The 25,718-nt window shown below is 53.2% G+C and overlaps 2 protein-coding genes across 2 annotated transcripts; both read right to left on the bottom strand.

Annotated features, from left to right (window-relative positions):
• Positions 1-43: 43 nt before the first annotated feature.
• Positions 44-7,522, bottom strand: DCTN3 (dynactin subunit 3). Its single transcript, XM_042862434.1, has 7 exons — positions 7,398-7,522; positions 7,191-7,275; positions 3,642-3,728; positions 2,701-2,784; positions 1,897-1,955; positions 1,109-1,168; positions 44-474 (listed from the first exon to the last, which is right to left on the bottom strand). The coding sequence occupies exons 1-7, from the start codon at positions 7,500-7,502 to the stop codon at positions 385-387; spliced, it is 570 nt and encodes a 189-aa protein (XP_042718368.1). The 5' UTR covers positions 7,503-7,522; the 3' UTR covers positions 44-384.
• Positions 7,523-12,487: 4,965 nt separating this feature from the next.
• Positions 12,488-25,014, bottom strand: ARID3C (AT-rich interaction domain 3C). Its single transcript, XM_042862430.1, has 7 exons — positions 24,739-25,014; positions 18,034-18,106; positions 15,183-15,366; positions 14,845-15,089; positions 14,461-14,718; positions 14,215-14,304; positions 12,488-13,488 (listed from the first exon to the last, which is right to left on the bottom strand). Exons 1-7 carry the CDS (start codon positions 25,012-25,014, stop codon positions 13,346-13,348), a joined length of 1,269 nt encoding a protein of 422 aa, XP_042718364.1. The 3' UTR covers positions 12,488-13,345.
• Positions 25,015-25,718: the final 704 nt, after the last annotated feature.

Here is a 25,718-nt window from a genome sequence, read left to right as displayed (position 1 = left end):
TCTGTGCCACTCATGCATTCAGGGGAGGAAGAGACAAGCCAGGTAGTGTATTAGAGCTTTACTATGATCCACAATAAGAGCAAAAAGGGATTTTTAAAGTACGTTACCAGCTTGAAAACATAAAAATGCAAGACAGCATATTAAGAACAGTGACATATTAAGAGAAAACTATATGCAAACAGTGGTATATTGACAGTGCAGCTTTGATTAAGGGCCACAAAGCCAGGGTGCCCCCAGGAGCCTGTGTCATCATTTGTAGCATACTCACGGTGAGTATAAAGATGGTGAGGCAAGAGGATGCAAGCAGCTGCTGCAGTCTCTCCTGAGTAACTCAAGGCCAGCAGGGTCGTAAGACCTTGGCTCTTTGCCCTCCCAGCTTTGCCATCACTCTGCTGTGGGTTTCACTTCACTGGCTGCTTCCAGCTGTGTTAGTATTTCATTCCACTGGACAAACTGCTTGGAGAGAAGCAGAGTCTGGATGTTCTTCTTAAGGAAAGAGAAGTGAAAACTTCAAGGAGGAAACAGTATAGCCAGAGCAGCCCTCATCAGCCTGACAGCACTGATATAAAACCAATTCCTTGGCAGAGAAAAAGGTGAAGGAAACTGGATGTACACTACATAGACTCAAACCAAGTACACACCAATGGGTGTCCAGAAGCCACTTCTAAACACTGCACAGCTCTGCAAATTAAAGGTCTTCCTTCAGAAAAAAGCAGAGCTCCCCCACCCACTGTAGTTCAGGATGCGTTCCAGCACTGGGATGAGAATGAGCTGCTGCAAGGCTCTGGCAGGTCACAGGCACATTCAAATGACATGCTAGCTCCTTTGTGCCATGCCACACTGTAAGCAGATCCAGCAAAAAAGCTTTGTCTCACAAGCAACATCCTGCCCTTCCTGTCTCAGATAGGCAGTTCTATCTCTCAGCACTGTATCAGGACTCCACTCCTGAGGTAAGTATAATGAAAGGAACACAAGCATCACTACACCAGAAAAGGTACTGGCTATTAAACCTAAGGCTGGACATTGCCTGCTTCCAGCTACCTGATAGGACGAGGTGGCCCAACAGACAGGTGTGCAGTTCAGTCCAAGGCACCAGCTAAAAGGATACTGTCTTGTTGTAGTTTTCCAAGAGCATCTTGACTTCATCAGTAAACTGCTCACACTGCTCCTGCAAAAAACAGTGCCTCAGTGAGTAAGCAGTAAATAAGTTAAAGGACATCTGTAATTCCAGGCAACACGGGGGAAACCCTGTCCAAGGCTAGTACCAAAACTGAAACTCAGGCCCTGGCTGTGACCACTCACCGTGGCTGAAAGAGTTTCCATAGTTGTAGTAAAAGTTATGAAGAAACACCCATGCTCACACAGTGCAAGAGCACCCATGCTAGCACTGGTGTGTGCTCTTTCTTAGCATCCATGCTTTCCTTGCCTCAGAAGGAAAACTCGCAGCAAAACATAAGAAGGGGGGCATTAAGTGCTGCCCAGGCTACACCCTCCCACCTCATGGGGTACTCAAATGGGGAAGGAAAGAGACAAGGTGACAGCATTAACAGCCTTCTAGAGACTGGGACACTGAAGAAGTGCAACATTTCAGTGTTCCAGTGAAAAGCAGAACAGCAGCTGGTTAAACACACTGCTGCTTACTAAGAGGTGCTCAAACCTCCATTTTGAGCAGCTTATGGTAGGTAAAAAGCTTTTCCAACTCAAAGTCAAATGTTAGTAATCCTAGGTATCTCCCCCAAAAGTTCTTAAACTTTTTTTTTTTTCTTGCTGCAGTTTTAAAGGTGTGGTATAAACGATAATTCAAACAGCTGCAGATACAAGGGTATCATCAGTACACCCACTATCAAATGCTTCCTTCTTCTGGCTAGTGAAGACTGTCATGAACATTCACACTACCTGTTGCTGTATCTGGATTTGAGAGAGTCGCTGTAGTTTGGCTGCATGTTCAGGAGCCGCTGAAAGCACAGAAATCCATTTTGTTTGTTTTACATCATGTAGGATTAATTATTAAAAAAAAAAAAGAACATTGCTTCTCCAAGGGCATGTCACAGCAAAATTCTGCTCAGTGAATTCAAGTGCTCCATTCCAAAAACATGTTTTTTACACAATTAAAAAAAGCCAACTAACAGAAAAACCCACATAGCTACACTGCACACTAAATAACAGTTTATTTGCTAACTACTTGAGTTAGGGTGAGTTAGCAGATGCTTGCATTGAGGGAGCAATTAGATGAACACTGCAGTAAACATTAAAAGAAACATCTCTGCCTACACAAGGAACACTGATGTTCTGGATATAAGACATAAGCACATAAGCAGAACCCAGGAGAGTCACCAGAGCCTGGGGATTGCACATAGTGCTTAGTCATAGTTTCTCACCCTTTGCCAAGCCACTGCCTCTAACCTCTTTACTGAACTACACAGTCACCTCCCTGACCCCTTGGTGCAGTGGTCACATTCCCACCCCAGGTGTGCTTGGTAACAACTAAGACATTCAGCAGTGCTCTGTTAGACACTGCACACTTTCTAGACATGGAACATGAGAGCAACGTGAGGCAGGAGCAGATATACCACTGTGTACCTACTTTACTGACACTAAGTCGTGTGCTCAGCTGTTCTCAAGTCTGAGGCTCACAAAAAAAATAAACAGCACAGACAACAGCTTGGAGGATAGCATTTGCAACTGAGATACCTGGCATACCTTGGATACTGGCACTGTCTAAGATGGGCTCAAGGTTCTTCACCTGCTCCAGGAGGGCTACTCGGGAAGGAAGAGCCTGCTCCTCTGATCAGGGAGAGATAATAAGGAATATTAGGAAATAAAGATAGCGTTTTAGCTTCTCACAAATACTGGTGCATTAGTGTGTATGAATCTGTTTTCTAAACCATTTACACACAACACACCAGAGAACAGCTTGGCAAATACAGAAAACAAAACTCATAGCCAAAGCTAGAGTAAAGGCATTAAAGTCTCTGACTAGACTTGGAAGTTCCCAAGTTAAAGGAGCTCTTAAACAGGTCAGCTGTAGCCCCACCCCAAAAAAGGACTTATTCCTACTCCAAATGATGACCCAGATGGAACTGTCACTTACACTCCAGCTCCTTTTTTCCAGTTATTTACCTCTACAAAAAAAGAGCTTGCTTATGATTTCATTCAGCCTTTTATGATGTTCACGAGTACATTCTCATTCATGATAACTAAAGCCAGAAGTATCTCCACGAAAATTAATTCACTATAACCAAGACAAGGCTGAACCAAGTTATTTGGGGGCAAAGGAGAATAAAGCTGGAAGGTATTTAATGTATACTCAAAATCCTCCTGTTTTTCTTACAGTCCTCAGAGTATCTAAAAAAAGGGTGAGGAAAGCTATTCAAGCTCCATCTTTTTCTTTTCAGCCTTGTTAATTTATGGATAAATTGATCTATAGTTAGATCAGAAGAGATAAAATGACAGCATGGACATGCGCAGAGGAGCACAATGGAGTGACAGACATCCTCATAGAAATCACATTTCAGTTAGCTCTAAAGAGGTTTGCTTTTTCACATCTTTATAACTAAACAAAGTAACTCAACCCAATCCAGCACATCAAAATACAGCTTCGGCAGTGCTAAAAACCTGTTTCCTTTCATTTTAAGCCATACCTGCCAAGATGAACTCCAGCTTCCAAGTGTCTGGAACAGCCATTCTGTCAATGTACAGAGGGTCTAGATATTTTATTACATCTTCAACTAAAGAAAAAGACAGGTTTGAAGACACAAAGTAAGAAAGATGTTACCGCTTTTACAAGTGGAATTCCCCATGGCACTGCATCACACAAGGTTGCTTTGTAAACACCCTACAATTAGTGCTATTTTTATTCAGATTCACCAATGTTTGCAGCACTTGATGACAAATGACTTTGGAAAGCCTTGACCAAGAACTTATAAATGACTCAAGCCCAAATAACTGCTTTGTTACAGACATCTCCATCACTTACTTTTTGTTTAGCTAACAATACCAATTAAATCTGCTTCTTCCTGCCCTTGATACAAAACCGGAGGACTCTCCCTCACTCTGGTTCCTAAAATTATTTACAAATGTACTGTACTGTTTTCACACCTAACACTCATCACAGCCTTGGACCACACCAGCCGTCCCAGTGCTGCTCCCATGGTGCCAGGCCATGATTCTTGGCCATGAAAAAGCTCTATGGGACGAACCACAGCTCTGTGTTCACAGTTGATGCCCCTGGCTTAGAGAAGGCTCTGCAGACATGATCAGCAGTACTGGGATGGCATCTCTAGTGCTCCCACCACACACAGAAGGGAGAGATGATTTGGTGAGTGGTTGCTCTCAACCCACAAGAGCTCAGGCCCTAGAAGTCCTCCAGACGTGTATTGGGCATGGCTAAGCAGAAAGTGGGTTGCAGCAGCCTTTTCTCCACTCCTAGCAGCTCACTGGAAGAATCACATTACAGACCAAATTGAAGTGACATTCTGCAAGTTTAAATCCAAGGCTTTCAAGTTTGGGGCATGTGTGAATTAGATAACAAAAAGTATTTATTTCGTAAAATAACAAGCAGTTACCAGTCTATGAAACACCATTATAATTTTGGTGATGTTTGAATCCCCACACCCTAAAATTAATCATAGAATTATTAAGGTTGAAAAGATCATTAGGGTCACTTAATTCAACCATCAATCCATCGCCAGCATGCCTGCTAACTGATGTTCCTCATTGCCTCATTTCTCTTAAACACCCCCAGGAATGGCAATTCCACCATTTCCCTGGGCAGCCTGTTCCTACACCTTACCACTCTTTCAGAGAATTTTTTCCTAACATTTAATCCAAACTTTCCCAGCACAACTTGAGGCCATTATCTCTCATCCCACTGCTGATTACTTGGGAGAAGATACCGATCCCTGTCTCGCTGTGACATCCTTTTAAGGAGCTGTAGAGAGCTACAAGGTCTCCTCTGAACCTTCTCTTCTCCAGACTAAACAATCCTTTCAAGAGTGAAAGACTAAACAAGTCTTTCAGCTGACGCTCATAAGACTTGCATTCCAGAATCTTTACAGTTTTGTTGCCCTTCTCTGGGCACACTCCAGTGACTTGATGTCTTTGTTGTAGTGAGGGGCCCAAAACTGAACACAATACTCACGGCATGGCCTCACCAGCACTGAGGACAGTGGGACAATCACTTACCCAGTTCTGCTGAATACACTGTTTCTGATACAAGCAAGCATACTGTTGGCCTTGGCCACCTGGGCACACTGCTGGCTCATGTTCAGCCAGCTATCAACTATCATCCACAGATCCTTTTGCACTAAGCAGCTTTGCAGCCACTCTCCCCCAAAGCCTGTGGAGCTGCATGGGACTGTTCTGAACAAAGTGAAGGACCTGGCACTTGGGCTTCTTGAACTTCATCCTGTTGGCCTTAGCCCAGCAATCCAGCCTTTCCAGATCTCTCTGCAAAGCCTTCCTATGCTCAACATTTCCTCCAATTTTGGTGTCATCTGCAAACTTACAGAGTGTGCACTCAATCCCCTGCTCCAGATCATCAGTAAAGATATTAGACCAGACTGGCCCCAGTCGCGACCCCCTGGAACACCACTCCTGACCAGTTGCCAGCTAAATTTAACTCCATTCACCATCATTTTCTGGCCCAGCCATCCAGCCAGATTTTTACACAGAGAAGGCACACCTGTTTAAGCCACAGGCTGTCAGCTTCTCTAGAATACTGTGGGAGACACTATCAAAGGCTTTGCTAGAGTCTGAGCAGAGTACACCCATAGCCTTTCTCTCATCTACCAGGCAGGTTACCTGGTCATAGGAGATCAGGTTAGTGAAGTATATTCTGCCTTTCGTGAACTCATGTTGGCTTGTGATCTCCTGGTTATCCCACACACGCTGTGTAATCAAACTCAAAGACAATCTGCTCCATAACCTTCCTCGGTACTAAGGCCAGTCTGACAGGCAGTTTTCCACATGCTTCTTCTAATATTTCTTCTAGAAAGGTGCCACAAGTCTCCAGTGCCGTACAGATCCAAGCACATTTCAGTTTCTCATAACGTCCTGCCTGTCAGGAGTGCTGAGGGGACACAAGTTGTTGGGAGGGAACAGAGCCAGAACAGCTGACCTTATCATTACCAGCTTTGAAATCTAGAGAACTGAAACACTACTTAATGTAGACAGCCACCCCAGTACCTCTCCTTCCTAGTCTCTCTCTTCTGAAGAGCTTACAACCCTTCATTGCAGCACTCCAGTTACAAGGGCCATTATACCACATTTCAGTGATAGCAACCAAGTCATAGTTCTCCTGTCACACAATGGCTTCTAGCTCCTGCTTCTTGCCCATGCTATGTGCATCAATGAAGATGCACTTCAACTGAAGTATTGCTCTCAGCCCTAGCTCTGATATGCTGCACCTAAGCTCATTTCTAATGAGCCTGGTTTTGTTCCCTCACTCCCTTCAAACCTAGTTTAAAGCCATCTCAGTGAACTCCATCAACTGCTGGGCTTTTCCCCCTTTGAGACAGGTGGATCTCATCTGTCACCCAGTAAGCCTAGTGCTGAATAAACTGACCCATAAAAAAAAAACAAAAACAACATTCCACCAATGGCAACAGCCACAAAGCCACATGTCAATCACATGAGTTTTCCTGATCCTCTCAGTATTTTGCCCTATTACTGAAAGAATTGAGGAAAGTGACTGTTTACAAGGTTGGATAGTGATAGAACAAGGGGGAACAGTTTTAAACTGAGACGGGGAGGTTTAGGTGAATATAAGGAGGAAGTTTTTCCACACAAAGGGTGGTCACACTGGAACAGGTTGCCCAAGAAAGTTGTGGATGTCCCATCCCTGGAAACATTCAAGGTCCGGCTGGAAGTGACTCTGGGCATCTTGGTTGGGTGGTTGGTGACCCTGCACACAGCAGGGGAGTTGAAACAAGATGATCACTGTGGTCCTTTTCAACTCAGGTCATTCTATGATTCTACAAAAACACTACCTGAGCTCCCACCCCTTTAACTAACCGCCCCAACGCACTGAAGACCAGCAAACAGATAACTTTTTCATTTTCTTGCTTCTAGGCAAAACGTGCCGAACCAGAACCACAAAGGAGCCAGCTGAGCCCCAAGGAGGGGATGTGGGCTCACAACATGAATCACTGCCACCTTTCTGCACGACCCCAGCACAGCAGCCCACTCACTTTTCTTAAACAGGATCTTGATCCTCTCCCTCTTGCCGGCGATGTTGCTCAACGCCACCTGCACCTTGACGAGCTCATCGGCCACCTGCAGGGGGAACGGACCCGTCAGCTGCCAGCGAGCCGCGAGGCCCGTGGCCGGGCTGTGGAGCGGCCTCTGCGGGAGGATGCCCAACGGGCGGCTGAAGGGGATAAGAACGGAACCCCGACCTTTGGCGGCTCGCAGGCGCCGACTCCCATGCGCTGCTCCAATTCCTCCAGCCGCCAGTGTAGCTGCTGTAAAGCCGCCATCTCCGCCGCCATCTTCGCCGCCATCTTGCCGCCGCACCGGAAGCTGCTCGGCTTCATTTCCGGCCCGCCCCGCCCGGGTTACGCCCCGTTGCCATGGCGGCGCGTTGCTAAGGGAGGCCGTTTCCGTGGCGACGGACAGCCCCGGGCGGGCTGAGGGCTGCGGGGCTGCGCCGAGCCCCCCGGAGACAGGGGGGCGGTCGATGCTGATTTGCACTGCAGAGAGAGGCGTGCGGGTCTCGCGGCATCCGGGCGGTCGATGGATGCTTCATTCCTGCGAGGTCCTTCGGGCGAGAGGCACTCGGTTGTGTTAAAAGCAACGGAGCAATGGCGGGACCGGAGGATGCAGGGCCTTTGAAATCCAGGAGCTGCCTCGGGCTTTCCCTCAGGCCCCGACCTGCCCGCATTCACCTTCCTCCCATCGACCACAGCCACGCGATGAGGGGCTGGTGAAGGCAGCAGCTGTCCCCAGCCCACCTGCACTCACAGCCATAGAAACCTTTTGAAGGGCCGAGATGGATCCATGGCAGCAGAGCCACCACAGACGGTGGATTCCCTGGCTGCAAAGCGATTGGTTCTGGAGACCCCAGAGCATCTTTCTGTCCCTCTCATAGAATCGTACAGTCACAGAATCATAGAATCGCTCAGGTTGGAAAAGACCTTAAAGATCATCAAGTCCAACCAGCACATAACCGTGCTACCCTACCTCTAACAATCCTCTGCTAAATCATGTCCCTGAGCACCACATCCAAACAGCTTTTAAACACATCCAGGGATGGTGACTCAACCACCTCCCTGGGGAGCCTATTCCAGTGCTTAACAACCCTTTCTGTAAAGAAGTGTTTCCTGATATCCAACCTAAATCTCCCCTGGCACAACTTGAGGCCATTTCCCCTCCTCCTGTCACCTGTCACCAGTGGAAAGAGACCAACCACACTCACTGAAAGCATCTTTCAGATATTGGAAAAGAGCAATAAGGTCTCCCCTCAGCCTCCTCTTCTCCAGACTAAACAGCCCCAGTTCCTTCAGTCTCTGTTCGTAGGGCACATTCTCCAAGCCCTTCACCAGCCTTGTTGCCCTTCTTTGGACCTGCCTCAGCACCTCCATGTCCTTTCTGTACTGAGGTGCCCAAAACTGAACACAGCCCTTGAGGTGAGGCCTCGCCAGTGCCAAGTACAGGGGCAGGATGACTTCCCTAGTCCTGCTCACCACCACTCCTCATACAAGCCAGGATACCACTGGCCTTCTTGGCCACCTGGGCACACTGCTGGCTCATGTTCAGCCAACTGCCCATCAGTACCCCAAGGTCCCTTTCTGTCAGGCAGCTTTCCAGCCACCCCTCCCTGAGTCTGTAGGGTTGCCTGGGGCTGTGACTAAACTGCCCCTGAGCTGTGACTAAACTGCAGGCCTTGACACTTGACTCTATTGAAACTACAGTTTACATTGGCCCATCAATCCAGTCTATCCAGGTCCCTCTGTAGTGCCTTTCTCCCCTCAGGCAGATCAACACTCCCTCCCAACATGGTGTCACCTGCAAACTTACTGAGGGTGCATTCAGTCCCCTGATCAGGATCCTTAACAAAGATGTTAAATAGGAGTGGACCCACACTGAGCTCTGGGGGATGCCACTCATTACCAGCCAAAACTGGATTTAACTCCACTGACCACAACTCTTTGGACCTGGCCATCCAGCCAGTGTTTGACCCAGTGGAGCGTATGCTCATCCAAACCATGGACAGCCAGCTTCTCCATGAGGATGTGGGGGACAGTGTCAAAGGCTTTGCTGAAGTCCTGGTACCACATCGACAGCCTTACTTTCATCCACTAAGCTGAGAGCATGGGACTGCTTTGTCACCAGAGAGACCCGGGGTGGTTAATCCAGGCCTGTCTTTTAGGTCAAAGCCATCTGCTAATAGGAAGTACTTCATCAGCATTGCCAGCAATGCCAGTGATGGCTGCAGTTTGAGAGCAAAGCTGTGCCATGAAAAAGCTTTGTCCTTCTACAGGACTGCTCTGAAAGCAATGCCTCCTATTTTATTCTGTTGACCTGCAATATCATAGGCTGATGTTGATGGTATGGCTGTGGAGGCTGAACTTTCCCAACAGTATCCTGTTACATTTTGTTGCCATGTGACAGATGGCAGCAGAGGCAGCAGTTTGATAAAATGTTGTCTGACACGGGAGTGTGTATGAAAAAAAGATGTGTCACTGAATTCCTTCCTGCAGAAACAATTGCATTCACTGACATTCATCAGCACTTGCTGAACATTTATGGAGAACAAACAGCACATGTGAGCTGGTAGGTGGTGTGTTTCAGCAGTGGGTGACAGTGGCAGTGTGTCACCTCTGCTCGTACAGATAGTTACGAAAGCAGCATGCAGGCTCTTGTTCATTGCTAGTGAAGATGCACAGTTAATAGTGGTCGCTGTTTTGAAAAAGCAGTGTTTTGTAGCTAAGAGTTTGCTCTATCAGACAGTGTTATTGTGCTCTTTGTATCTGTTGTAGATTCTATGGAAATAAACAGGAGATATTGCTTTTGGAGAAACCTCCACAGATATGTTATTACAGGGAGCTTTATGCAGCCACCAGAAAGGAGTTATAGGATGACTTGGGAATCCAGCAACATTCGTAGCCCCTAAAACTTTCCTGCAGAAGCTGAGCAAAGTGCTTGGATGGGGAGAACAGGCTGAGACCCAGAGCTCTGCCTTTCTTCCCAAAGATCGATAGCTGGGCTGTGGAAGAAGCATCTTCAGAGGAGAAAAGCTGCACTTTGTTCCACAAAGGCAACAATTAGAAACTGCCTCGTTAGCAGAAGTGGCTGGGGGCTGCAGCAGAGCCTGGAGGTTGTGAACACCGTGCTGGTCTGCTTTTAGAGAGGAACAGCTCTACTGCAGCCTATGCCCAGCAGGATGGATGATGCCCATGAATGCCCAAACCTGTGTGCTAGATCAAAGAAGATAATCCACCCCAAGAAAGTGAGAAATACAGACTGGGGCTCAGGCACTGGGACTTTGGGGTCAGAGGACAAGCCTGAAGCCACTGGCTGCCCACAGTCTTGTATGATGCATAGTAAATCACCCCCAATTTGAGTCTCGGAGGCTGCCAGGAGAGTTCTTTCCCCATCCCCATCCACACCCCTATCCTCATCCCTGTCCCTGCAGTTACACAGTGGTGGTACGGCCACCTGCCTCCATTCTGCTGCTGAAGCTGGATCCAGCACTCCTCCTGCTAGGCTGGATCGCCTCTGCACCCCCCTCCCACACCTCCACCTCCTCTCTCCTGCTCAATTATGTTCCCTGTGGGATGCAGGAAGTGGCATCGATCAGGGCTGGTTACTCAGGTGACAGCAGCTGTGTCCCTGAGCCCCCCAGGGAGAGCGACATTGCACATCACCCCCTGAGCTGTGTAACAAGGGAGGATGCTGGCCCACCTGTACACTCGTGATCCCCTGGGGCCTTGGCACTCGATGTGCTATAGCCGGCACGGCTCAGCAGTGACAAGGGACACAAGACCCCAATTAAGGCTGCATCGATTTCACTCCAGCCCCGCTTGGCAAGCTATGCTGGGGTTACGGGAGTTCTGTCAGGTCTGAGCTGTCTCACACCCGTGCAGCGCTGGCACTCACATCCCAGCACCCAGCACAAACTCCCTGGGCGCCCCTTGCGCTATGGGATACATGCTGGCACATGGACACAGACACACAGGCACACAAATCTAGCCACTCACATTCATGATCCTCGCATCTTCACATCCGGCTATTGGACTCGATGATCATCTCGAGTCCTTTCCAACTCGGGACAAGTTATGATTCTGTGCAGCCCGTCTGGTCACACTCATACCGGGGCCAGCACTACCGCACTCTGTTGGCTTCCCTGCACAGCCTCTGTGTCCCCCACCCACGTCCTCCCCACGAGCCCTGCTCCCCCGCGCTGCAGCACCATGGACAGCGCCAGAGGCAGCCGGGGGCGTCCCAAGGAGGCTGGCGGTCCCATGGACGAGGGTGTCCTCAGATGATGACCCCACTGCCATCTTCCATATAGGAGGTATGTCTGTCCCCGTGGGCACCAGGGACCTAGCTGCACCGGTGCTGGGGGCTCTGTTCCCGTGGCTGCTCTTCGGGACTCACTATTGGAACCCTGAGTCTGGGGGTTGGTGTTGATACGGGTGCTGGAGGCTTGTGCTCAGGATTGCCATCCGACAAGCTGTTTTTGTTCACACTTTCCCCTCTGCACCCCATAACACACAGGCCTGTGACCACCTGTGTGTGTACCTGTGCCTCCAGGCTGGTCATTCTCAGGCTGCAACCCTGCAGCAATTACCCAAACAGCTTCTAACCATATCCCCACATGGCACAGGGATCTCCCATTCATGGTTAGGCTGTGTGAGGCCTCATAGCCCTCAGCGACACTTGGTTTGTTGCCCATCCTGCTCTGTGCATGACAAGGCACCAAGTTGCACTCCAGAACCCAAGGAGTGGGAACAGTCCTGGGGTAGAGGCAACAACAACACGGGCTGTGAAGCCTTGGCCATCACAGATGCCACCCCATATGTCACAGGCGTACTGAACCTGTGAGCTATTCCCATCCCAACCACCGACGCTTGCAGTATCCCCAGTGTCACCCTCAGCTCCAGATTGGTTCAGTTCAGTTCCTTTAATAGACACACAGCCACACTGCGGTGGGGGTGGCATAAGCAGCACCGAACCCCCACTGAGGTAGAGGCGAGCGTTGCCTCGCGCTCATTTGCTTTGGCTCCCAAGGGTGTGGGTGGGTGCAGAAGCCATTCCCTCCCCCCCTGCCCCAACGAGGTAGTTCAGGGCCCCCCATCTCCTTGTCCCCAGATGGGGACCTCAGCATCTGTGTCTTTGGTGGGAGGTACTGCTGGGTAACCCTGTTCTGCCCCCAGCAAGCCCTTCCCAGTGCATTAACCCCACCCGCTGGCATTAGTCCCCCCCACAGACCTAACCCAATAGGCCCCACCCCCATTCTCAGCTCCCCCCCCCACCAGTCCCACTAGTATCCCCAGTGTGTGCCTCCCAGCGCAACCCCCCCCCACGAGCTGGGGGCTTGAGGTGTCCCCAGCGCTGGGTGCCACTGCCCTCGGGTGACCCCGGGGGTGTCACAGGGTGGGGCAGTGTGGGGGGAGTGAGAGGGAGGGCGGCAGCAATTGTTCTGAGTGTGTGTGGAGGGTGTATAGTACATATGAGGAATGTGTAGGGGACACAGTGTGCATCAGGGGAGTGGACAGGGGTCAGTGTAGGGTGTGTATTGGTGATGCTGTGTGTGGGAGATGCCAGCATGTGTAAGGAGCACAGTGTGCAAAGAGATGTGTATAAGGAAAGCAGTGTGTCAGACAGCATTGCAATGTGGAGGGGACAGTGTATGCACCAAGGTGTGTATAGGGGCTGCAATGCATACACTTGAAGTGTGTAGGGGCTGCAGTGAGTGCATCAAGGTCACTACAGAGGATACAGAATGTGCAGAGGTGTGTACAGGGGATGCAAAGTGAGCAACAAGGTGTACGGTCTGTAGCATCCAAGGTATACAATGTGGCTGCAGTGAGTATTGAGGCAAGTATGTGGAATGCAGAGACTGCATCAAGGGAATGCAGTCTGCAGGGTGCTGGAGTTCCAGGCCAGCAGGAGTTGCATGGGTGTCACAGAAGATGCATGTTTTGGGGGTCCACATGGGTGAGGGGCAGTTGCACACCTGTGGGTGAGGGATGAAAGGGCCCCCATGGTTACTTGCTGCACTGCCACAGCCCCACACTGCAACATGATGTTCCCCCAGGCCCTCCTGGGCACATCCCTTTCTGACTGGGCACATCCTTGCCCCGTGTTTGGGAGTGCAGCTCTTTGAGGAGCACTGCCCCTAAGGCGCAGTGCCAGTGGGAGTGTGGCTTTGTGAGGGGGCTGGTGGCAGTGGGTTCGGGGTGGCCGCAGGGTTTGGCCCACTTTGGGTGCCCCCTCCACCAGATGCCAAAAGGCCTGCAGGACGGTGGGCAAACAGGACACCTGGGGAGTGAGAGAAAAGGGGTTACGGGAAGGGAACAGCACCTCAGGGAGCAGCAACCCCACATCACTCTTAGTGACACCCCTACCCTCATGTTCCCTTACACAGCTATCAGGGTGGCCAGAATCCTTTGGTTCGTGGCTGTGCACACTCACCAGCCCTGACCTTTGTGGTTTGTTAAGTATTTATGTGCTTAAGGAAAAGCCATCTGCCTTAATTGGGGTGTCTCAGCAGGACAGTCTTGGGCAGAGTGACCTGCTTAGCCAGCATGGGAGCTGTATCATCATGCAGGGAGGGCTCCTGTACCCCATAGAGTGCTGTCAGTGAGACAGGTGCTTGAGCATCCCCTCCGGGGCACCTGCATCCTCTTCACCACCCCACATTGTTCTTTCTGAACCCTTCCATAGGGGGTCTCCAAACCCTAAATTCCAAATCCCATGGTGAGGATGACCAGAAGCCTTTTAGTACCACTCAGACCAACTCTATCTATTCATCTATCCATCCCCCTCTTTGGGCATTCACTGCCAGCCCCTGCAGACTTTGACAGCTACCAGGTGCACCACCCCCCTTCTCTGCCTGCTCCCTCTCTCCAGCCCCTGCCACTTCGTTACAATGGATTTTATAGTAAAGACATCAGATTGAAGGAAGGACTTGCTGGCCAGGCAGTGGCTATAAGTTATTGGATTTCCTGGCCGCAATTACACAGGCCAAGCGGCCCTTCTATTTACCTGTGTAGACAACTCCATTTATTTCTATTGACATGTTGATACTGCTAATGCCGTTGGTGGACAGGTTCAATGCGGTCTCCTGTCTGTCATCTGGGGAAAGGAAATACCAATATAAGCACGAAGCGAAACAGAAGCTGGATGGAGCCTTCTGGAGAAGGGCTCTGTTCCGCCTGTGCATCCTTGCTCTGCCCAGCGTCCCCCGTGTGCCAGGGGATGGGGTGACCATGCTGGGAGCTGGAGTGCTACCTCGGTTGGAGACTTTGATGTTCATGGGAAACTGGGAGGCTACAGCCAGGAGGTTGTGCTGCAGGGCGTGCTGCATCAGCCGCTGCTGCTCCTCTACCGTCAGGGCCACCTTCTTCTCTGGGGGCTCACCAGTCTCCAGCTTGTCCCGCAACTGCTCCAGCACTGCTGCCTGCGAGGCTGCAGCCACTTGGGCTGCTGTGAGGTGGTGGCTGGACAGCCCCACTGGGATGGCGATGCGTCCAGGCACTGTGCCATCCTCTGCAACAACAGCGAGAGGTCAGCTGGACTCCCCCACTCCACCCCATCACAGAATCTTCTCCACAGGGTTGGGTGGGCTCAGAGATGGAGAGCATCCCCAGAGGTAGAGACACACTCCTCACCCACCTTTCTTCACACCATGCACTTGGCTGATCTGGCTGCAGCTATGGGTGGAGATGCTGAGACCTGGCAAGGGCATTTTGGGGGAACCCAGCAGGGTTGGGGTGCCAGCGGGAGAGTAGTTGAAGAGTGTGGTGCCAAATGTCTGCCTCCGCCCCTCCCGCCGATTGCTGTCGATGGCAGCCTGAAGCTCCCCAGGTGAGCTGAGAGCCCGCTTCTCACATTCATAGGGGTACAGATACTTCATGTATCTGTTGGGAATAGAGCTGGCATCAACTTTCTGCTGAGCAGCGCTAGGCAGGAATGGAGCCCTCCTTCCCCTATGGGACACCCCATGCTCTCACTGTGTGCGCAGGGTGAAGGCAGCACTGGTGATGGAGGTAGGTAGGTTGAGGCCCTTGGTGATCTCGCGCCAGATCTTCTTGTTGATGACCTCCACCAGGCCGCCCTTGTCTGTTACCAGCCGATACAGCGTGTAGAGGTCCAGCACTTGCTTGGCCATGATGGGGATACGGTTCACAGGCGTCCCTTCCAGTGAGCACAGAGGGAAAGAGAAAAGAAGCACGAGATGAGCTTACATCCATTCCCTTGGGGACATGGCCCCCATGGGTACCAACTCTCAGCACCGCAGCTCCTCCAGAACCAATCACAACAGTCTCCCTGCAAAACTCCTGCAGCTTCCTGTACAGCATCTGCAAATTTCTCAGAGCATCCTAAGAGGCATCGTCTTAACACTGAGCCTTGGGGCACAAGTACCAGGGGTCTCTGCTCCCCATAGGGACACTGTTCACCAGGACTCTGCAAGCCCAGCACAGATCAGCATGGTCCTCCAAAGCCATCAGGTCTGGCTACAACCATCTACACAGGCATGATGGCAGTGACTCGAGGCAAAGGAGGGATGAGCATCCTGTCCTGTCCCATCCTGTCCCATCCCATCCCATATTTATTCCCTGGCAGGCTGTGGGCAGTATCGGAAAGCCATCCATTCTGCAGTGGAGGCTGTCACGGCTGTGCTTTGCCCCTCAAACGAAGCCGTCACTCACCGCCATCCTCCAGCATCCCTAATTTATGGCCCCAATATTGGCTTGGCTTCTTCGCATAAGCCTGAAAAATGAGCTCTTTTTATTCCTTTACTGAGTTCATTTAACTTTTCCTTTTTTTCTTTCTTTTTTTTTTTTTTTTTCCTTTGTGTTGTTTGCCAGGTTGGGAAGGGGTACTTTTTAATCCTGGGAAAAGGGTAAAGATTGACCTGATATCCACCCATGGTTTTTCATCAGCCCTACCCAGCACAGCCCTATTACTGATCTGGGGGCTCCCCATCACCCCAGAAGCTATGAATGCAGTGTATCCAATCAATGCCCTCTAGACTTCTTCTTTCCCCCCCTCTGTGACTAATGAAAGCAGATGCCATTAATCTTGGGGCTGTGCAGCGCTGACGGCCAGTGCCCATCCCACTGACAAAGGGACCTGTCTGTGTCCCTGCAGAGTGATGGCCCTGGTTCTGGCTGGGGTGCATGGCACAAAAGCTTAAGGAGGTGGTAGGGCCATTGTGCTGCTGCAATTAGTTCCTCAATTGATTAATGGTGCTCTGTTATCAGCAGGGCCCTTGCTTTGGGAGGGGGCAAATGCAAGGGATGTGCAGCCGCCTCCTGAGGCTCACTGTCCCTTCCCAACCCGTTGCCACCCTGGGGATGTCCCTTCTGCGGACATCTGTGGATGCCCATGGGACATGAGTACCCATTCTCTGACCACAAAATACCCAGCACCCCCCAGGGTCACCCTGTGCTGCCCTCCACCCTGGGGAGGGGAAGGGAGTGGAACAGGGGAGCATCTGGCTCCCTCCCTCCTCCTTGCACCACCAGGCGCTCACTTAATTAGCCTGGGCCCCAATAGCAAGAGAGTTAATTAGCTCTGGAGAGAGAGATAATGAAGCCGCCAAGCAGCCCATGAATCTTGTGGCTGAGGGATGCTGGGGGGTGGAGGGGCAGAGGGGACAGTGCCAGTGCTCCCCCAGCTCCCTCCTACCTGCCCCACAGCTAGGGTCACGCAGTGCCCAGGGGGCAGCACCTAGATCTCCCTCCGATTCCAGACCCATGGCCCTGAAAAGAGTTTGTGGTGGGGACTCAGCATCACCAAGAGTCAGGTGCTGCTGCCCGACGGGTGAGCACCCACTCTCCCTGATGACCCCTAAGGCAGATCTGGGTCTGACTGCCCCTCTCTGCCCTGCACAAAACTACATCCAAGCCCTTCCCGTCCCACCCCCACTTCAGCTTTCCCCCGTTAATTAGCTCGGCATTAACCTCTGCCTGGGGTTTACTGGCTATCGAGCGGCATGTTCATTAATCCACACACTGGCAAAAGGCTCTAATTAATACAGCCAGCCGCACGCCCACATTCGGCAACTTTTAATTGTTGCGGACCTGGATGGTGAGGGCGAAGGTTAAAGCATTTATCGAGTCCCCAGGAGCTGGCTCGTCCCTGTGCCGATAGCAAAGATTTCCGATGGTCTGGGTGGGCTGCAGGGCTTTAACCCTTGGGCACCCGGTGCTGCTCCCACAGCCCTGGGGGCAGTGCTCATGTATGGCCACGATGACCCACAAATGCTAACGGGGATTGCTAATGGGCACTGCTAGCAGGTCTTGCTAATGGGCATCTCTGCTGGGTATCACCAATGGACACTGGTGGCATCGTTATTGGGCATCGTTATTGGGCACCTCCACCTCGCCAGTGGGCACTGCTAACAGGTACTGTCAGCAGGCATCCCTGTCAGCCATCACTGAAGACCATAATTAATGACTTTTTCTAATAGATATTGCCCAAGGGCACTACTGACTGGCACCACTGCTGCACATTCCTGCTGGTTGTTGTTAAGCATCAGCAATGGGCATCACCACCAGCCCAAATTTGGGGGTCCCTCTGGCTGTCAGCAACCCAAGATGGGTTGGATAAGAGGACAAACCTGTGAGCATGTGCATGTGTAAATGTGCGTATATAGAACGTGGTGTACAAATCTAAAGGTGCATTCCAGGAGACACAGGGTATGCAGGAAGAAATGAGCTTGTGTGACAGTGATACACGAGTCTGTATGTGATCGTCTAGCCTCAGGGGCTTGCAGAGACCTGCAGCTGCTCAGTGCACAAGTGCCTCTCATGAGCTCCCTTTAGCCAGAGTACCCACCCATGCCACAACCTTTACCTCTCTTCTGCATGAAGCTGAAGAGGTCATCCAGGAATTCTTTGCGCTTCGGATCATCATCCAGTTCATAGAGCTGAGGACAGGGGACAGAGGGGTCAGTGCTGCCAGCACCAAGCAGGGGTCAGCATGAAGGATGGATACTCTGATGGCATCACCCATTCCCTGCAGCTCTCTTTGCCCAGGGCTGCTGTAGGCTCCCCAGCACCAGCACCAGCACCCTGCTCCCTCTGTGCCTCAGTTTCCCCACCCCAGAGAGCAGCAGGGCAGGATGCACCCATGCTGTGCAGCTTGCCTGATTCCAGCACAGCGCTTTGGTGACCATGACAAATTGGAGCCCGCCAGATCGATGGCCCAGCAGTAAAAGTCAGAGCACATGAAGGAAAAATTAGCACCAATCGAAGGCGCTATAGACACTGATTCCTCCCAGTGAGCCCAGCAAGAATTTAAAGCCATTGAAAAGAAACAAAACTCAGCAGTCCAGAATGGATTTCCAAAACATATACAAAGAAATGCAAGCTGGAAAACAAAGTCAGGCACAAAATAGAGTCGTTTAAAAAACAATTGTGTAGGGAAAGGCCGTTAAAAACCAATAGAAAGGGAGCCCACCCCACCTCCACACAGCACATAATTCACGGGCAGATAAAAGGAGTGGGGCTGTGTGGAGGTGTTGGCAGCGGGCATGCAGAGATCTGCAGACATGGGGATGGCAGGCACAAGGACACACAGGGATGCAGGGATTCAAGGACATGGGGACATGAAATTGGGGTTGTGAAGAGATGGGAATGTGATAAGAAAGGGATGTGGGGGCATGAGGATGCGGGGACGCAAAGATGTGCAGAGGTGAGGACATGGAACAAGGGTCTGCTCTGACAGCCTCAGAGCCCCAGAAGCTCTTGTTTCCCTGCCTGGCCGCCAGCCCACCCCTTCCACCCCTCCCAGCATGGGAACTCAGGACTAATCCCCACACCAACCACTGCTGCCAGTACAGGGTCATACCCTCCCCAGCGGTCAGCCAGCAGAGTGGTCCCTGCTGCCAGATCCATCTCTGCTCCTGCAGCTCTCAGACAGGTGCTACCTCCCAGCATCGGGATCTGTCCTCCACCATTTATTAACCCCTCACCTTTTATCTATTGTGCAAAGACATGTTACATCAGGCCAGGAGCAAAGGTCGGCTTTTAAGTGGAGCAAGGAAGAGGGGATACAGAGGGCATCCCACGTGGTTTGGGGATGCTTGGGCTGGAAAGGGGCTGGGCACTGTGGTCTCCTGCCTCTATGGGGACAACCATTGGAGTGGCAGACCACAGCTCCACCCAGCTCCACACAAGCACAAACAACCTTGCACAGGTGTGCACAACCCTGCATCAGAGCACATGCAGTCCACATAGGTATGCAAAGCCCTGTACATGTATGCAAAAACGTCAGAAGTACAAGTCTCCACATGGGTATACATAGCATCATATGGATTTATACAACCACAAATAGGCATGTGCAACCCTCTACATCCACGCACAACCCCATTTGGGTGCAACTACTCCCTCTCAGCAGGCTTAACCCTGAACATGCATGCACAGCCCTGCATGGCAAGCACCCCATGTGAGCACACACATTCCTAAAGAGGAAGTACACCCCCAGATCGGAACATAGACCCCCGAGTGGGGACAATCCCCTCACACACCTCCAGTAGCTGTCAGCCTTGCTCAGGGGGCAATTGTGCAACATGAGCAGCGGCTCCTGCTTGCAGTGACCTATGAGCAAGGACCCTTTTAATCGTGTTTGTATTGATATAATTAGTAACTCATTTAACGCCATCGATGTAACTATATTCCTCTATAAACACAAGTATTAAACTGTCAAGCCTGGGGATCAATATCCCACTGGTGCGCAGCTCTGCTCCACTGTACTGACATCAGGACCCCATCTGTGAGGGCTCTGACCCCACTCCCCCCCCAGAAAAAGCCCACAGCCCCCAACATGAACCCAGCACAACTCTTGGGGTGTCCCTGTCCTGAACCCACTGCAGGTGCAGCTGTGGGCAGCCCTCTCCCTGTCTGCACCCCATTGCCATGGCGATGTCTTCATTCCTTAAGGAACGGGGATAACGGGGCTGCTCCAGGTTAAAGGGCAGCAGGTCGAACATGGCTTATTAAAAGGGTATGAATAGACCTCATGCCTCCCCTGCCACCTCACCACGATTAAATAACCTTGTTAGCACACTTGCTCACCCCAAAGGTGCCTCTCTCTGATCTGGGGGTGTAGGGACAGCGCAGACCCCATGGCCCAGCCCATCCTGCAGAAGAGGGAAGCAGGGAGGTGGCAGAGCCCCTCCATCCCCACAGCGCTGCCAAGGGAAGCATTTGCAGTGGGACCCCTGCTCAGCTGCCACCTCCCACCAACAGCCAGGGCTCAGATCAGAATTTAATCCACTTAATATGGGCAGCATCGATCCCAAACCCTGCTCGGCTTCCCCCCTGCCTCGCATCCCCCCAGCCCTCAGCCGCTTAATATGCACTGCATTGATTAGCCTCCCTGCTAATTTCTCCATCTGTCCACTGCTCACACAGGGAGCAGAGATGTTCTTTCTGCACCCACCCTCTACCCTGGCATGCTGCGGGTGCTCATTTGTGGACGTTGGTCTCCTTTGGGGACTACACAGCCCTCTGGAGCATCACTGCACTACGGTCCCACTGTATTGTGCATAGTCAGGAACCTTGTACCTGGTTCCTATCTCGTGCCAATGGGGTGGGGGAGCCACTGGTGCCTCTGTTTACCCATGGGCTAAAGTCATGGACCCGGGGGCTCTGGGCCCCCATGTTGGGGTTCCCCCCCCCAATCCCACCTCACTGCTGGGAGCAGCTCGCTCCCCGCCGGGCACCATCCAGCCCTGACCTTGCAGGCGCCTGGCCCCACGCCGTTAATAAGTTAATGGTTATGGGACGGCACTGCCTGGACGCTGGCTGCATCCGAAAGTGCTGTCAGCTGCTGGGGGGGCTGTGCACCAAACCCACAGCCCCTACCAGGGCCGCACTGACCCCAGTGTCCTCACCTTCATCACTGTCCCACTATCACAGCCAGACATCCCCCACACTGGATCTCCCCAGCCTGTTCCAAGTGCTTCCCTTCAAGCCATTCACCGTGCTTAATATTTAACGGGGCTTTACAGAGCAACAGGTTTAATCAGCGCTGATAGCGCGGCAGATCCGGCAGGCCATTAAAACCCCCTTCCCGCCACCGCTGTTGGTCCTGGGGGAGCTGCCTGCTGCAAACATTAACCCAGTTTGGGGCAAGGTGAGGGATGTTTGCTTGTGGCACTGGCCTTGGGATGGCAGCCTCCTGCCATGAGGAGATGGGGACTCACAGGATCCCAGCCATGTCCTCAGCCCATTTAGCAGGAGGGGGAGAAATGAAGGCACAGAGCACCACAATGGCATGGAGGAAATGTGATGCCATCGTGGCACCGTCACCATATCCCAGTCCTGGGGACTCTGGACGTGAGATACTGCTGTACCTGCTGTAGGGAATCTGTTTTAGCAGGGAGTTGGACTAGATGATCTCTAGAAGTCCATTCCAACCCCTGCAGTTCTGAGACTCTGTGACACTGCAAGGTGGAGCAACCCAAGTAGTGCCCCATGCCCCTGTGAACAGCCATGAGCACACCCATGCATCCCTCGGTGCTCTCCATGCACGCACATTCACCTCCATGCACACGCTGCATGTTTTCACAGCCCCCTCCTGCTCACACACCTCACACACTCTCTGTGCACACACACCCTGTGCACACTCACACACCCCTTATACACATTCTCCTTGTGTACACTCACACCCCCACTACCCTTCAGTCCCAAATGTGCACTCACCCCACACACACCTGTATCTGCTCCCACACCCTTTCGCAGCTGCACACCACCCGTAGGACTAGAACCCACCTCTCCGGGTTTGTATGCTGCCCCACTGCAGCAGCCCCGCTTCCATCATTAACCTAATTAATGGATTAGTGGAGGTTAAAGCCGGCGAGGGGGTGCAAACCCACCACTTTCACCTGACTGCTGGCACAGAGCCGGGAGGGACGCACAGGGTCCTGCCAGCCTCATTTCAACCTTTTCTCCTTTCCCCGAGCTCGGGGACATGGCTATCCCCACCTCCCCGAACACCCGTCCCCAGCTCCCGCGCTGCCCGCACTGCTGGCACCTTTCTTCTCACATCCTTGATTAGTTTTTACACCTCCTTCTCGGAGCCCCGACGCCGAGCCCCAGGGAGCTGCAGTCTGGGAACTGAGGCTGTGGTGGCCAAGGGCGCTCCCCCCCAGACCGCACCGGGCCGGTGTTGCATCCCCCCGGGGCACTGGGCTCCATGGGACAGGGGTTGAGCCCCGGCACTCAGCCCCGCTCACTTCACAGCCCCTTCGCCGCAGGTGGTCCCGTCCCCACGTTTGTGGTTGGGAAACCTCCGGCAGCCGCGGCGAGGAGAGGATTCTGCGCCCTTGTGCCGCGGTGTAACCAGAGAGCCTGTAATTTAGACCGAGAGCCCCGCGGGGCTGCTCTGCACCTGGGTGGAGATGCACCGGGAGGAGGTCAGGGCGAGAGCCCCTTCACCGCAGGGGTCTCAGTGACCGTCCCAGACAGCGGGGAGAACTCTGGGACTTTGGTCCGTGCTTCTTTACCGAGCGGACACGAACGACTGCTGGGCTGATGCAAAGGGCAGGTAAGGGGTTTCCCGACCCGCCGATCTCACAGCAGCCCGCGGAGCAAAGGTCCCTCTGCGCCCACAAACTGCGGGTGCCCCAAACCATTTCCCCTGCATGGGTTGCCCGAGCAAAGCGCTCGCTTCGCCCATTAATCCTCACAAATGCTCTCCGCAGCCCCTTCCTCCCGGCCCCGAGCGGGGAACCTGTTCTCCAGGTCAGACACAGCCTCGAGGACGCGTCCCCTCCCGGACAATGACAGAGGAGGGCCAGCTACCTCGCAGCCCCGGGGCACCGAGCCCTGCCCCAAACCGCAAAGCTCCTTTCCCCTCTTTCCGACTCATCCTATCTGAGGCACCCTCTGGCAATAAGTCCCTTTGTCCCTGTGCACCCGAGGGCACTGGAGGTAAGAGACGCACTTCTGCTCCCAGGGCTGGATGGGAAAAGACAAGCTACCAGATGGAAAACCCACGAGCGGCAGCGACTCGTCTCTTTAGGGCTGAGGAGGAAGACGGGAGGAAGCCGGCGAGCCGGCGAGTTACAGTTATCACCCCGTCCCGATGTTCTCTGTGATCTGTCCCCCCGTATTTACATGGCGATTTGCAGCCGCACTAACGAGGGGCAGGGCGCGGGGCCGAAGGAAGAGAGAAATGCCTGGGATGCTTTCTCTCTGCAAAGCTTCCCCGGGGCCGGGAGCGAGGGAGGAGCCGCGTCCCACCTCCCGCCTGAGCCCGGGAACCGGACAGTCAGCCTTTTTCAGCGCAGCGGGCTGTAACGTAACACTTCCCCGCCGAGCTACTCGACCTGTGCGGCGCACCCACCCTGGAGGTGGCCCACTGTGTATACCGTGGACCAGAACCATAATGAGCTGTGCAATATCTGAACACAAAGTCTGGTCCCTGCAGCCATTCTCATCCCCTCCTGGCTGAGGGTGTCCCTAAGTCCCTAAGCACTGGACATAAAGAACGCTTATCTGTCCCCCCGGCAGCACTACCACAAAAAGCCATACACCTCTGCACAGGGACATCTCAGCCCGCTCTGTCCCTTGGTGCACCATCCCTGCCATGACCATCACCACGACTCCAGTGAGTTCACAGGATGTGCAAACCCGAGACAGAGCTGTGCAACCCACACTTGCATCCCTGCAGGAGCCTTGTGCAAAGTGAGGGTAGCGCAACCCAGCAGGGGGGAATATACAAGTGGGAATTAAACGCAGAGATCTTTTCTCCACCTCAGAGCCCACAGGCCCTATAACCTTCCCAGGTCCCTGCAGAAACTCACAGGTGGGCACAGGGAAGTGCCAGATTCTGGGCACCCTGCTGTCCCCAGGGCACCCTCCCAACACCATGGGGCAGAAGGGGCTGGGGCTGTCCAAGCACAGTGGAGCTGGAGGAGAGTACAGGGAGCTGGGAGAAAGGCATAGGGGACACAAAGTCTGGGGAGACGAAGGAGGTGAGGCACGCCAGAGTGGGTTGGGATGGGTCTTGGTGGTGGGGATGGGGGTATGCAGAGCCCATTTGGGAAGCAACAAAGTATACAGTGGTGGGAAATGGGGAGCTCAACAGGATATTTGTTGGGGAGAGACAAGGTGCAGGGATGGCAGGTGTGGAACATTCATGGGGTGCCCATCTTGGGAGGGATGGTGATTCAGGACAGGGGTGCTGGGGTGCACTAGCTGTACTTGTCCAGCATGCAGTTTGGAGGAAAAAGAGGGGGATTCGGGGAGGGTCCCAATGAGGCTGTTACAAAAATGATATTTGGGGGCAATGGGAGATACAGCAAAAGTCTCCTTGGGTACAGTTGGAATGGGACTTGGGGGCAACGGGAGATATAGCAAAAGTCTCCTTGGGTACAGTTGGAATGGGACTTGGGGGCAGTGGGGTGGCTGGAGATCAGCTCTGGGATGGGGAGAAGGGAGTATAAGCGACATCTATCTGGGGAAAGCTGGAATCGGAGTTAAGGGGCATTGGGGAGTCATTGGGGATCAGCCTGGGGCTGGTGAAGCTGGCACAGCAGATGCTTCCTACCTGCTTGAACTGCTCCTCGTAGGTCCACTCGTGGTGTGGCGGGGGTGGCGGGTCGCAGGGCTCCCCTTCCTCCTCCTCCTCCTCATCCTCCTCTTCCTCTTCCTCCTCCCCTGCTGCGGCGGCCAGCGGGCGTGGGCCAAGCGTCGGGCGGCGGCGGGGGGCGGCGGGCGGCAGAGCGGAGCCGGGACCAGGAGCGGCTTCGAACGGCGGCCGTCGGGGTGCGCCGTCGGGGCCGCGGGCCAGACGGGCCGCCTGCTGCCGCTGCAGGCTTTCCATCACCGCCGCCAGGCGCAGTCCCCCGGCCGCCCCGGGCCCCCGCGGCGGGGCGGCCGGCTGCGGGCACAGGGCACGGCCTCAGCACCGCCACCGGAGGAGCGGAAAGAGGAGGAGGAAGCACCCCACTCTCTTCGCCCCCACCCGTCCGGGGGCCCTGCCCCGAATTTGCCCGCAGACGGGGTTGGGGGTGTGAGGAGGGGGGAGGAGGCACCTCATCCTCGCGTCCCGGTACCCCTCGGGACGCATCCGAGCGGGGACCCCTGTCCTTGCCTTTCAGTCCCAAAAAGAGCCCTCTCCCACCGGGGAACCCCCACTCCTGGTACCACCCCCGCGGTCCTACTGGAGAGCCCCGTTCGCTTCCATCGGGGCGTCCCCACCCCGTTCCCCCGCGGCCCCGGAGCCCCTCCGGTCCGTCCCGTCGCGGCTCGGCCCTCACCGGGGCGGTTCTGCCCGCCAGGCTGGGGTTCTCCACCATACCGCCGGCTCCGAGCGCCGCCCGGGGCTCGCCCCGCCGTCCCGGGGGCACGGCGCTGCTCCGCCCGGCCCCGGCCCGCCGCTCACATGGCGCCGCGCCCGCCGATATTTCTTTTATTCCGCAGCAGATGAGGGTGGGTGGGATTTTTTTTTCCCTCTTTTCTTTCTTTCTCTCTTTCTTCCTTTTTTTTTTTTTTTTTTTTTTTTTTTTTTTTTTTTTTTTTTTAAAT

Source organism: Lagopus leucura, unplaced genomic scaffold (genome assembly GCF_019238085.1).
Source record: "Lagopus leucura isolate 7727_CA_CO unplaced genomic scaffold, USGS_WTPT01 Super-Scaffold_650, whole genome shotgun sequence".
Classification (NCBI taxonomy): Eukaryota; Metazoa; Chordata; class Aves; order Galliformes; family Phasianidae; genus Lagopus; species Lagopus leucura.
This window is presented reverse-complemented; position numbering and strand designations above follow the sequence as displayed.

What these genes read in the sequence shown, in the direction of transcription:
- ARID3C (XM_042862430.1), bottom strand. Translation starts at nt 25,014, where the DNA reads ATGGAAAGCCTGCAGCGGCAGCAGGCGGCCCGTCTGGCCCGCGGCCCC. An exon ending in GCCTTCACCCTGCGCACACA is followed by an intron (nt 15,090 to 15,182) that starts GTGAGAGCATGG and finishes TATTCCCAACAG; the next exon opens with ATACATGAAGTATCTGTACC. An exon ending in AAATGGAGTTGTCTACACAG is followed by an intron (nt 13,489 to 14,214) that starts GTAAATAGAAGG and finishes CTCACTCCCCAG; the next exon opens with GTGTCCTGTTTGCCCACCGT.
- DCTN3 (XM_042862434.1), bottom strand. Translation starts at nt 7,502, where the DNA reads ATGGCGGCGAAGATGGCGGCGGAGATGGCGGCTTTACAGCAGCTACAC. An exon ending in AGACAGTGCCAGTATCCAAG is followed by an intron (nt 1,956 to 2,700) that starts GTATGCCAGGTA and finishes CTGTGCTTTCAG; the next exon opens with CGGCTCCTGAACATGCAGCC. An exon ending in TGGAAAACTACAACAAGACA is followed by an intron (nt 475 to 1,108) that starts GTATCCTTTTAG and finishes AAGAACATCCAG; the next exon opens with ACTCTGCTTCTCTCCAAGCA.